Here is a 12749-nt window from a genome sequence, read left to right as displayed (position 1 = left end):
AGTTTGCCTGTTAAAACTTTATATTGTGTCTCATCCCCTCAGCAATGAGCAGCCAGTGGTGATAACCTGGACGTTAAACACAGGCCACATCATTCCACACTAACGGGCTCTGGGGGTCATGACTTGAGCTTAAGGCAGGTCCGGTAGTGTCCTCTCACAGGGGTCACAGTCGCCCGCGGCTCTTATTAGCATAGCTGTTGCCGGGCGGAGTGCAGCTTGTCGGGACGGACTGTGGCAGAGGACGCAGCTGTCACATGCTGGAGGAGCGGTGACTGGAAGCTGAGCAGAGGGACGAGGGGTTGAGTTTAGTGGCCACATGTCGTCAAATGGGAAACGTTTTTAAGACAAACGGAAACCAGTTAAACAGTCAGTTAGTGTTTTAAACTTGACGCGTTCGAAGTTGTTTTCCGTTCGGTCTGGAGCGCGTTACGTCGTTTGAATAACGTTACCGGGGAGACGGTAGTTACGACGACGGGTCGCTATAAATACGTGCGGGCGATATTTAGTAAGCGCTCAAAGCCTTCGACGGGAACCAAACCATCTGCAGGAGCCGAGTAGGACACCATACGAAGGAGAGGACCGAGGCAGCATGGTGAGTGTGGGGCCTGGGTGAGGGCACGCGAGCTAGCACGCGACAACCTGTTTGCGTCCTTCCCAGTGTGGCTCGTGCTGTCGGGGTAGCTCGCGCAAACCGCTTCCCTTCGCTGCAGCAACTTTAAACCGAAGCTGTTGATTAACGGTCACACGTGGAACGTTCACACCGCGTTCCTCTCAGCCCGTCAGACACGTGAGCCCAGCTCAGGAGGGCAGCGCGAGGCCGGTGAACTTAAGCTAGTTAGCTAAAGGAGGTATTTAGAGTCACAATATGGTTGACGACGAAGCCCCCGACAAGCTCACCGTTACCATCAACACGTGTTTAGACACAATGGACGGGGGGCTCAACACACCGCTGTATCACCAAAGCCTCTGAATGTGTAGCTGGTTTGGGACACATCGCCCAACGGTGCACGTGATTGGTGTTAATTGTTAGCTGGTGCACCGCCGTGTGGCTAACGATACACGGCTATCAGAGTTCCGCCATAAAGGTCATGGCAACACGCTGCAGATGCCTGCACGTTGCAGGGGACGACGCGGGGGGGTGTTGGTAATCAGTCAGCAGCTAACGCTTTGCATCCAGAGCTGGCTTTGTTTAATCGAGTTTTAAAGGTTTTGAACATCGTCACATATGGTTGTGTGGGCACCATGTGCTCGTGCTGACGGCCGCCCAGAGCACCGTCACTGGGCTGCACTGCACAGCCTGAGCCGCTGGAGGGGACTTATGAATATCAGACTGGTTGGATGGGAAAGGTTATGAGAGGGTCGCATGTTGGTTTTGTATCGATGACTTAAGCGCACTGCTCGCTTAGCAATGGATGACAGGTCAACATGCCCCGTTCAAGTTACCCTGAGGCTCAGAGGCGGACCTGCGCAGTGCACGGTAACACGTGACTGTGGGGCGGGGTGAGAGAGATAAGGAAGCCATTGAAACTGTCGTGTGTGTGTGTGTGTGTGTGTCTGTGTGTGTGTGTCTGCGGCTGACTAGTAGTAACTTTGAGGAATGAGTGAAAGTTTTTTTTTTTATTTTGAATGATTGATTATAATAAAATGATCTTGTTTGATGGGTCTACTTCAACATAACCTGAGGTCATGAAAAGCATGCATATAGGTGGAGATTTAAAGAGGAGTCAGGGCTCAACACTGACTTAAAAGTGGTTGCCAGGCTGGCAGCCAGGCAACAGCTTTTGTTTGCCGAAACTAAAAATATGGTTGCCCATTTTTAGTCACTTTATATTTCGAATAATTAAGATACTTTGCAATTAAATGTCAGCTTAATAATGAAAATGTGACATGTGTACATGACTTAACAAATAAATGCACCAACGCATAGGCAGTGTTGTCTGTTTCCAGTTCTGACTATAACAGCAATATTTAAATGTAAGAAATTTTAATTATGTTTTGAATTTGGGGTGCACATTTTGCTGTTTGCCGTCTCTTCTTTTTATATGCTAAAACATGTTTGAGTTTGTTTAACATGGTTGCGGTTGTCTGGGCAACCAAAAGCCAGACAACCTCAACCCTTACTGTCGAGGCCAAGGCGTGTGTATTTTAAAAATGTGTTGTATGTTTTAGAAAGATGCTGTGTGTTTGCATATTAGTAGTTCATACAAGGCATCACTTCACAATTTCACACTATACAGCTCTGATCACATGATAGTCGATATTTACAAATGTCCACCAGACCTTTGCTGTCCTTCCACAATTCAAACAGTTTCAATACCATTTTTTTCCCCCCCCAGTGACTGTACTCACTCGTATCTGAAATCAGTTACGGGGAAGGGAACCTCACACATCTGAGTTTATGCCTTAACACATTCCATCCCATCATGTAAAATATCACTGTTTAAAAATCAAGATGATCAAAACATTGCTTCCTGTTCTAACTGTACTCTTGTGTTTCATGTAACTTACTGTGTGAGGTGTTCTTACATTATTTTCAGTAACTCAGTGTTTTATTCCTATAATCATGCAGGTTACCACAAAGGGAGCAGGTCTGAACCCCAATGCTAAAGTGTGGCAGGAGATCCCTGCCCACCAGAATGACATCCCAGAGGGGACTGAGGATTCTCCTTGGCTACTGACCTACCCCCCTCCCGCTGAGATGGCCGAAGGTATGAGCTTATTCAGTTCTGTGTGCAGAGAAGTTTTTCTCCATCTTCCCCTCGCTTATATTCATCATTAATGTAAACCGAACCCCCACTGCACTGGTACATCACTAAAGTATGGGGACAGGCTATATGTGACACATATGTATTCATGATCATTACCAAGACAATGAAGGATTTATGTGGTATTTGAGGAATTGGTTGTAACTGGTATTCTCATGTTTATGCAACAATGAGAAAGCATGACAATGTTTGTTTAGAGCCTTAGTAATGATGAAACAACTACATCTGTTATTTCACAAACATTTTGTTCATGCTTGTCTCTACTATCTTATGTTACTCAGACGTTCCTTCTTCAGGGGTAAAAGGATCCGATGCTGAATACCCTGACAAAACTGCTGACTATGCCTCTGTACCCACAGAGGGCATTGAAAATGGCACTGACCACCCTGACTCAGGGTATTTAGCCTTTGACCCTCAATGCGAATCAGCCATAGATGCTGATGCTTCTGAAGAGCAACCAATGTCTGAGGAGAGCCTAAGAGAGTCCTTGAAGAAACAGCTCGAGTTCTGCTTTTCTAGGTTAGTAGTGAAGTAATCTTCTTTTTTTTTTTTTATACCACACATTGCAACTGTTTCCAGTGTGCACATCTACAAGAACAACATCAGTAATGAATCTTTAAATTGTCTTGGGATGTTTCTCATAATTGCAAACAACTAGCTATTTCCTCAATGGAGTATATTAGTAAACCTGAAGTTCTCCCCTTTAGGGGTATGAATTATTCGTCTAACAGCCAATAATTACATTTTATTCCCAAATGAATTTGTCATTTTGAATAATGTTTTGTTTTTTTTGTCTGACGTTGTTTTGGGTGTTTGCAGAGAGAACCTGTCCAAGGACCTGTACCTGATATCCCAGATGGACAGTGATCAGTTTGTTCCCATCTGGACCATTGCTTGCATGGAGGACATCAAAGCCCTTACCACTGATGTGACCCTCATTCTGGATGTACTGCGAGGTACCAGTGCTGCTGTTCTTCTTGCATTTGTGAGAAATGCTCACAGATTCACTGACACTTTACTTTACAGACATAATCTATACATGTTTCGAACTTAAATTAACTTTAATCTTTTTACAACCTAAGCAGAATTGGATGATTGTTAATTGATCCTTCCCCAAGCACCATCCCTGCTTCTACTCCGTCAGAGCTGTCATGGAGCCCACATTGTCACTAACTGCATGCCCTGCATAAATATTTTCTACTGTTTGGGGAAAATAAGGAAAAAGCAATTTCAGAGAGAAGCAGACAGAAGGGTCTACAGTATGCATTTGAAGGCTAAAACCAGGATGTCAAACTGATTCAGCAGCTAAACAACTCTAAAAGATAAAGATAGAAACCGAAGCCTTCACACAACAGCGGAAAAGTGAACCACCTGGCAATTAAGGCAGGAAGACAATGAAATTGAGGAACACACTGTTCCTGTAGAGCCAGTGAGGTCTTTATTCACTGTTATCATTAAAAAGCCAAAGCATAGATTCAGTATACCTTTATTACCTTGCATAGCATAGATGTGCTTAGTAATCACTATTACACAATGTTGAACCATGATCCACAAAACCAGTTTAAAAATGAAGAAACTCTGAAACAACTGCAGTAAAGTCTATGGAGCAGAGAGACTGCTAGCTGTCGGACACTGGTTAGAGCTCGATGATGTCACACTATGATTAGCCAGATTGCATTCGTGGACGGGATTTAGATAAGGGTCAAAGTTAAATAAGCGACCACCTTAAAGTCCCAGTGTTACTGAAGTTAGACATTTGTACTCTGTACTTTGAGTAATTACAGTGAAACAGACTATATGACTGGTGTACAGTTACAAGAGGAATTAATCAAAATCCTTTGCGTTTAGTTGGATCGCTAAAAAGTCGGCGGGTCTAGAGTGTAGTGGAATATACAGAAGGCGGTGGCTTGCCCACCTCCCTTGTTGATAAAAGTTGTCGATTGCTTGATTGATGTCATGATATAACTGGTTGATACCAGCTTACTTAAGCACCGCTCATATTTTGTTTTACAGGAAGAAAACATGATTTATTATATAAAGATACGAAGATTTAATTTTTTTCTGTAATTTTCTGCACAATATGATCTGGGATGTGATTTTATTTTTATTAAAAAAAAAAAAAAAGGCATTTTTCTTTTAATCTCGACTTCAACTAAGAGTAAAATAAACTAAACCACAATTCATAACGCAAAAGCAATACACATATTATGCAAGGCTGTTGTTTAGAGCAGTCGCCTAGTAAATCACAACAAAGTAGTTGGTGTAAGAATCCACCGGAGTCACCAGAGACAATTATATGCATTGTGTCTCTAAGATTTCCACAACATATTGTTGACACCACAGTGTGTTTCTGTTGATGGATGGTGTTTTGTTTTTTTAAGCTGTCATGTCTGAGGTTTCTCTATAATGTGAGGAGCATGTTCTTGCCTGTGATGTTTACCACTTCTGCAAACGGTTTCCCAAGGTGAAAATCCTGAATGTCTCAGATCCAGAGATGCAAATTCTCTAACGGCACGCTATGTAAATGTATTGGGGGGGCCCTCAAGTAATGTCCAGATGGTGAAAACACTTTTATTTAGGTTGTGTCTTTGTTACAGCCTCGCCTATGGTGCAAGTTGATGAAGCTGGAGAGAAGGTTCGGCCAAACCACAGTCGCTGCATCATCATTCTGAGAGAGGTGCCGGAGACCACACCTATTGAGGTAAGGACTGCATGCTTGGAACAATCCTCCATATCATCCACCCATCTATCCTACATGCTCATGCTTGCTCACAAGATGTGCGGAGAAAGCTGCTGACAAGAATTCAGTTAAAGACGGTGATGTGTAATACCTGCCTCACTGCATTTTGATGTTACAACTTTGAATTAATTTGTTATAGTGGCTCATTGACAATTTATCACAGAGCCTGCAGAGAGATGTTGTGAGTGTTGGAGGGTGAAATGTATAATATGTGCCTTGCATCTCTTTCACAGGAAGTGGAGGCTCTTTTTCAGAGTGAAAACTGTCCAAAAGTGTTAAGTGCTGAGTTTGCACACAACAGCAACTGGTACATCACATTTCAGTCTGATATGGATGCACAACAGGTATGTCTCCACATTAATGAACACATAGCTTATTTTATCTTTGACCAACCTGCTGCATAATCCTGAAGTTAAAATATAGTTACATTTTTGGTTGAAGCTTATTTATCTTTTTTAGTTAGCAATATTAAAGTGTTTGTGAACAAACAATATAACTGCTTATTGTAAGATGTAATTTACTCTGGTTCCATTTCTTTTTAAGAAACCAAAAGTGACTTAAATGGTGCAGGTTCAAGATTTGAACTAGATTATTGTTGTAGCCTTTTCAGTGTATAAAATGCCAAACTTTACAGGTAGATGCTTTTAAGAAATTGTATGATTTTTGTATTACAGCAACTTTGTCTTGTTAGTAATTAACAAGTTTACAGTTATGACCACTGAACTTCACACTAGCGCTCTGGGGGTGAGGGGTGCGACAGCTTTTATTTCTTAGAATTGAAAGGGAACAACACCGATTTTACAATATTGTGAATATGTGGTTGTTTTCTTTTTTGTCTGAAGGCCTACAGATACCTACGAGAGGAAGTGAAAACATTCCAGGGAAAACCAATCATGGTGAGTTCTGTCACTGAAATGCATAACCAATAATTTACTTTATTTAGTACTACTCTACTAAATTAAGTTTATATTTCATGCTGGATCACTGCTTATTAATGGTTCTGTTGTAGACAGTAGTATGGAACCCATCAAGCCTTGTGTTACACAAGAGTAGTTGTGTTGTCAGCTGTCACGTCACTACTCCCTGGCTTAGCCTTAGCCTCAGGAGTGACCTTGGGACATGTGTGCACAGAGACCTGATAAGCTAGGAGGTGTTTGTCAGAACTGTTACACACCTGTATCTCCAGACACTTTGATATCACTTCTTATCACAATGTGACATTTACCTTTGCGATTAAGGTATCTAATGTGTCCTTTTTCAGCTGGACTTTGTGTGACCCTGATAAAACAAATGAGGCTGTGACGTTAGCGGTCCTGTCTAAACCCCAGTGATGATCAGTATCGCGCTTGGAAGGATCCATATGCACTGTGGCTAACTGGGAGGAATTTATAATCTGTAGCTCTTTATCAATCTGCTGTATCTCTGCTTCTACACACTACCTCTACTCCCCCCCTCATCCTCTTTTACTCCACCCCCCTCACTCCCTCTCCCCCCTTCTTTCTCCTAGTCGGTGCAGTGTTGTATGGCCTAATGACCGTGAGATTATGAGATCTGAGGGGACTAAATGACGATAGACAGATCAACAATTCTACTCACATAGGTACAGTCACATCTTCCCTTTTAGCAAACATGGCTGATTATCTTCTTTCTTTCTTTCTTTCTTTCTCTCTCCCTCCCAACAGGCCCGCATTAAGGCCATTAACACATTCTTTGGTAAGAACAGCTTCCGCAGTGTGGACACAAGTGTATACAGTCAGCATGCCCAACCGCAGGCTCAATATAGCTCCCAAGTCTACATGCAGCAGGCGTACAGCCCTCAGCAGCAGTACCCTGTGTACCCTGTGGTGTCGCCCTCCTGGAACCCTGCGGTCATCCCCTACTTTGAAACGCCACTGGTGAGAACCTGAATGTGTTCTTGAGAAATTCTTAGTTATATGTTGGGTTTTTTTCATACGTATTGTTCAGAGCATCAGAGATAATTTTATGAAGCTTATGGTCTTATGATCAAATTTATTTTACCACTACCAGGCACCTTTCCCGCACAGTGGATTCATGAATGGTTACAGCAGCCCTGGAAACTACGAAGCAAACACAAGCTCCATCAACACCCATCGACCCATGAGCAGGAACCGGTAGGTGCAAGTTACGATGACATGATAACTCTCTCATCCATAGTCATGCTGTCCAGTCTCCATTAACTCTCTTTCATGAAACATTTGAGGGCAAATGTAAAGGATATTAATTATTGCTTAAAGTATCAAATAGAAAAAGAAATGGGTTTTCTTTTGTGTATCCCCAGAAACCATGTTAAGGGTCACCCTAGGCCCGGAGACGTGCCTTCTTCTCAGGCTCCGGTGCCCCTGATGGATGGCCTGTCTGGTCCCTCGAGTCCGCAGCCCTTCCAGACATCAGGGATGGCTTCTGGCACCACTTCGGCAACAGCTTCTCTACCATCCTTCGGCTTTAAAGACAGTTCTTCACAGGCCACCATACCCAGTGGATATCTGAGTGCGTCTACACGGGGAAGGTGAGTGAATATAATCCTGTTTATTAACACTATGGAGATGAATATTTTCAGTTTGTGTCATATTGTCTAGATTTAAAACAGTTAGAAGACCGAGCTTAGAAATAAAACTTGTTTATGGCTTTCACGATCTGTCCCTGGGAAATGCAACCCTTTGCATTCTTTTTTGTTTTATTTACATGTTAATGTAACTTTCGTATCAAAAACATTCTAATGTGAAATCATCTGTTTTCATTGTAGGAGAGGTAGCTACAGAGGCATGAGGAGGAAAAGAGAAGATGAACATACCACGGTCAGCATATTTCCTCTTCCATCCATTTAAAATAAATAACAGACTATGATTTTCCTATGTAGACCATGAGGTCCTGGTGTTATTACAGTTTTTGGCAAGCTTCAGTGTTATTTATTTACATTTGACATAAACTCTGATTAAAATTACAGAGGCCTGTCCCTCTGATGGAGGCCAAGGTAACTCCTCCACCAAAGTTTGACCTGGCAGCTTCCAATTTTCCTCCTTTGCCGGGATCTGTGGTCAGTATGCGGGGAGAGAATATGCCAGAGATGCGCCTTTCTGATGTTGTGCGTGGCCTAAAGGTGACAAACAAGGTAAATATCTTGTCCTCCTTAAAACGGTTTACTTTGGAGACTCGTGTAAGCAGCATTTAAGTAACAGTTGTTTAAATGCACATTTTAACTTCTTGATTATTTCAGCCTGTGAACAAAGAGGTTAACGGGTCCAAAAAAACAAACCTCTCTGAAGATGCTGTAAGCAAACCAGATGCTGTGACCCAACCAGATGCTGTGACCCCGGTTGCTAAACTTGCTCCTGTGGCACCACTCGCAGTGGCACCACTCGCAGTGGCACCACTCGCAGTGGCACCTCTCACAGTGGCACCACCAGTCTTAAGGTAAAGTTTTCATCAGGTTAATAAAATGTCTGTGAATAGAACGGGCATAAACATAGAAAATGACTAATCTTTTACTTTTCTGGACAATGTAGTGTTTCTCCTCCGGTAAAGGAAGAGGAAAAAGCTGAACCTTCTATCCCAAACGAAAACATCTCCACGGCCTCGCAGCCTGCCTCGCAGCCTGCCTCCCCAACAGCATCCAAACCTGCTCCCACCGCCTGCAGCCAGTCTGTTTCTACAGAAGCACCTTCTTCATCTCCCCCATCTCCAACATCGGACCTGGTAAGGCCTGCCTTCTCATCAGGAGTGCAACATTAGTTCATAGCAACATCAGCTTATAGCTCCCTGGTGAATCATAGGTCATTCAAAGACCCCTTTGTCTGTTTTTAGTGGCTTTGCAGTAAATGGTGTGTAGCTGTTATTGTTTTCACCTTGTGAGTCTGTAGAAGAGACTCACAAGATGGAAGAGATGTCTAGACATGTCAATCAGTATACAGAATATGCAGTTTCATTATGCTCTCATGAAACTAGGGGGAGAGTAGGTGGGGGTAGGAAGTGGGGAAGGAGCTATTGTTGGTCTGCTTCCATCTCAAGATTGTGAGATCAAGTTTACTGTAGCAAATGACATGGAGTCGCAAAAGTACTAATGTAAAACGTTTTTGTTTCTGCCACTGATCTCAATGGTCACTTTGTGTTGATGATGGATTATTTTATATTTTGGATAATATGGTCTTTTTAGTTTTTTATCACACATGGGGAATTTCTTTGATTTATTTTACGTCTCGATTATTAATGTTCACCCAATATTTGCTTACCAGGGGGCAAAAAAACTGAGCTATGCAGAGGTGTGCCAGCGGCTGGCCAAGGACCCGCCCCCGGCACAGACGCCCTCTCCCTCCCCTCCTGCCTCCTCAGCTGGCCAACCCCTGCAAGAGCTCAAGGCCAACAAGGTTGAGGAGCCTCGGGCCAACTCCAGGCGCTCTACAGAGAAACCCGGAGACAGCCGCCCGCCTCGTCAACCGTTGCGCTCCTTCAGAGGGGCGAATGGCCAAGCCAGATCCGGAGCAATGAAGATTCGGGACCATCCGAGAGGCTTGAATACTGGCAAACCATTTTCCCCACACAGGGGACCCAGACGCAGTGGCAAAGAACAGAACATTCCCCCAAGATCTCCAAAATAACAAAAGGAAAAAGGAACCTATAAAACATGAACTAAAACGGAAAAGAAAAAACAATATTTATGTAAATATATAATATATGTAAATAGACAGATGAATATATTTCATTTGACAGACTTTTTCAAAGAATCTTAATATTGTTGCAGACCTGAAATAATTTTTTAGGAAGATGCATATTGTCTGCTGACAGAATTGATAAAACATACTTTGCTTAAAGTAATATCACCATGACGTTCCCAAAAGATGCCTCCATCAACAGGCTAAATCTTTAGTGTGTGTATGCGTATGATAGCGTAAGTGGGACGAAGAGGGATGTTGTTAGTTATTAATACAAGGTAGTCTAACATTAAGAAAGCGCTGTCGCCATCCAAAATGACGAATAAGGCATTGCTTTCTTTGGTTATTGTTGGCATGTGAGTCATCTAGAGTGTTATACCAAATTTGTTGAAATCAAGGCTGTACGTATGATTATGTATGATACGGAAGATGTTGAATCTATGGCAGAATTATAGAAAACAGAGGGGTGGTACAGAAGGTTTGAACTTTGAGTAGCTATATTTCAAGGCCTTACATTATTTAGAAACCATCTACAAAAGATGCTGATGAATACGGAATATGTATTTGGAACATTACGTTGTGTAATGATTATTGTCCTTCAGTGTTTTGTAGTAGTCATCTTTGTGATGCAAATATTAGATCAATACTAACGTTTGAAATAAGCCCTGTATACTTACTGGAGTAGATCAGCTTATTTTGGGGGGGGTTTGCAGGCTTGTATCAGGGATGTAACTCCTGTGCACATCTGTATATCTTGTACAAATTCTAGAGCATGAAAACTCATAAGAATAGTAGTTGTCAGCCTCGGAGGGTTATCAGGATTAAGCAGGAGCAGAAAGACTCCATGTTTTTTCAGATGTCAATAATGCTGGTATGTGTTTCGCTAAACAAGATGGCAGGGTTTGACGGCTAACTTTGGTTCCAGGCCCGGCTTCTGATACGGATGTTTCTGTATGTTCAGTTTCAGGAAGGTTTCTAGAGTAGGGTGGTAGATCCTGAAGAGTAAGCTGCCCTTACTTAGTGACGAGCATGTGAATTGCTAAAACATATTTGATGATCTGAGGGACCTCAGGAGAAGAAAATGGATTTTCTTCTGATAAAAAAAGAATTTTGTGGCTTCTTCTCTATTAACGTAGCTATTTGATGGTTGATATCATGGCCAGTGTCTAAACATGATTCGGTGACTGTGATTGCTTGCATCATCTCTCGATTTGATAAATAATAAGCCTCAGATGAATGTAGTCCTTTTGGCATAAAACCACTTTTGAGCTTGATCTTGTAAAAGTCCCTATGTAGTAGTAGCTTTCCTTGAGCGTGTGTATATACAGATTTATTTTTGATGTTGGTTGTTAATTTACTTGTTTTTTCAGCTGTAGACAAGTTTGATTTTCTATAATTCTGCTTTTCTTCTTATGGTATTCAATGTTTGTGTAATATTAGTAAATAAGTGTGTATACTGATCTGAGAAAAGAAACTTGGTTATTGACAACTGAACTGGATACTGATCAGTCATGGCTCAACAATGAGCAGAACATGACTGGACTGGCGTGAGTTGAAATCCTTAAATATCCAGGCTTTTAATCATAAGAGAAGTAAGACATGGAGAGGTGTTGCACAGAAATGCTCAATTTGAGCTTAATTGTGTTTAATTTTTTGTTTTTTCATTTTATCTATTGTTGCAAATGGAAATTAGCAAAAGATGAGTTAAGAGAAAGAATTGCAGATTTTCAGGATTAGGGGGATAAAATATTTTGCCTTAGATAAATGTTTTGAGTCCTCTGCTTGTAGGGACTTGTCTACAGTGTTCTGTGTCTTGTAATCAGTAGTTCAGTTGTCTCCTGTGTATACTGTATCATGTTTGTAAGAGAGATTGCATCGGCTTCAGACTGCATGGAACTATTATCTCAAACCCAACCTCCAGTGCCTTAACTTATTTCAGTAAAAAAAAGAGTGCGAGAATTGTGAGCGCATCAATTTGTCACACTAAACATGGCTGGTTAATTGGTTGTCAAAATCCAACTTTATCAGTTTTTGACACTGGATCCTACTCCATGCAGATCTCAGTTTATTGACAGTGCAGCTGCAGGGCTGGGGCTGGTTAGAGTGGAGCTTAATGCATATGTGTATGCTTGTTTGTCAGTCATGTGTCTGATGCATTTCATTTTCTTAGCTTGTCAATGCAATGTCGGTATGTATCAGAATCCTGTGTTTAACTCGCAATCAAACATGAGATTTGCAGTTTTCAGCCAAATACACTGGTTTTATTAAATGATTATGTGTTTGCTGAGCCTGAGGTATAAAAATAAAAAAAATATTTTTAAATAGCTGTTTCTTCTACTTTGTATTTGTGTGCCCTACACGTTGATGCATCTGATCCAATTGCAGCTTCACACACAGCAGATGTGAATATGGTAAAATCAGATGCCTCATGACCTTTTGATTTTCTTCTATTTATACCTGACATTTGGTCTATCAAGTACCACCAGGACAGGACAGGAGGAAGGCTACATCCATGTGTCCTGCCACACTAGAAGGGATTTGTTAACCACCCGGAAATAAGTCAACATTATGTAACTG

The 12749-nt window shown here is 41.9% G+C and overlaps 1 protein-coding gene across 3 annotated transcripts; it reads left to right on the top strand.

The window, feature by feature from the left end:
- Positions 1-110: 110 nt before the first annotated feature.
- On the top strand, positions 111-12463 carry larp4ab (La ribonucleoprotein 4Ab). Of its 3 annotated transcripts, none has more exons than XM_054617348.1 (15): positions 111-592; positions 2570-2708; positions 3047-3284; positions 3585-3721; positions 5363-5466; positions 5739-5849; positions 6348-6401; positions 7188-7400; positions 7534-7637; positions 7805-8032; positions 8270-8321; positions 8471-8635; positions 8741-8937; positions 9030-9219; positions 9756-12463. In XM_054617348.1, the coding sequence occupies exons 1-15, from the start codon at positions 590-592 to the stop codon at positions 10116-10118; spliced, it is 2298 nt and encodes a 765-aa protein (XP_054473323.1). In that variant the 5' UTR covers positions 111-589; the 3' UTR covers positions 10119-12463. The 3 variants fall into 3 exon arrangements, with proteins under 3 accessions (XP_054473323.1, XP_054473322.1, XP_054473321.1); XM_054617347.1 differs by lacking the exon at positions 111-592 and adding an exon at positions 826-1144 and having other exon boundaries at positions 3062-3284; XM_054617346.1 differs by lacking the exon at positions 111-592 and adding an exon at positions 827-1144.
- Positions 12464-12749: the final 286 nt, after the last annotated feature.

This window comes from Anoplopoma fimbria, chromosome 17 (assembly GCF_027596085.1).
Source record: "Anoplopoma fimbria isolate UVic2021 breed Golden Eagle Sablefish chromosome 17, Afim_UVic_2022, whole genome shotgun sequence".
Lineage (NCBI taxonomy): Eukaryota > Metazoa > Chordata > Actinopteri > Perciformes > Anoplopomatidae > Anoplopoma > Anoplopoma fimbria.
The sequence above is the reverse complement of the archived record's forward strand: the minus strand, read 5'-3'. Positions and strand labels throughout refer to the sequence as shown.

Coding starts and splice junctions, on each gene's coding strand:
- larp4ab (XM_054617346.1), top strand. CDS start 1,106: ATGCCTGCACGTTGCAGGGGACGACGCGGGGGGGTGTTG. Junction 2,709..3,046: donor TCCCGCTGAGATGGCCGAAG/GTATGAGCTTAT, acceptor TATGTTACTCAG/ACGTTCCTTCTTCAGGGGTA. Junction 5,467..5,738: donor CGGAGACCACACCTATTGAG/GTAAGGACTGCA, acceptor TCTCTTTCACAG/GAAGTGGAGGCTCTTTTTCA.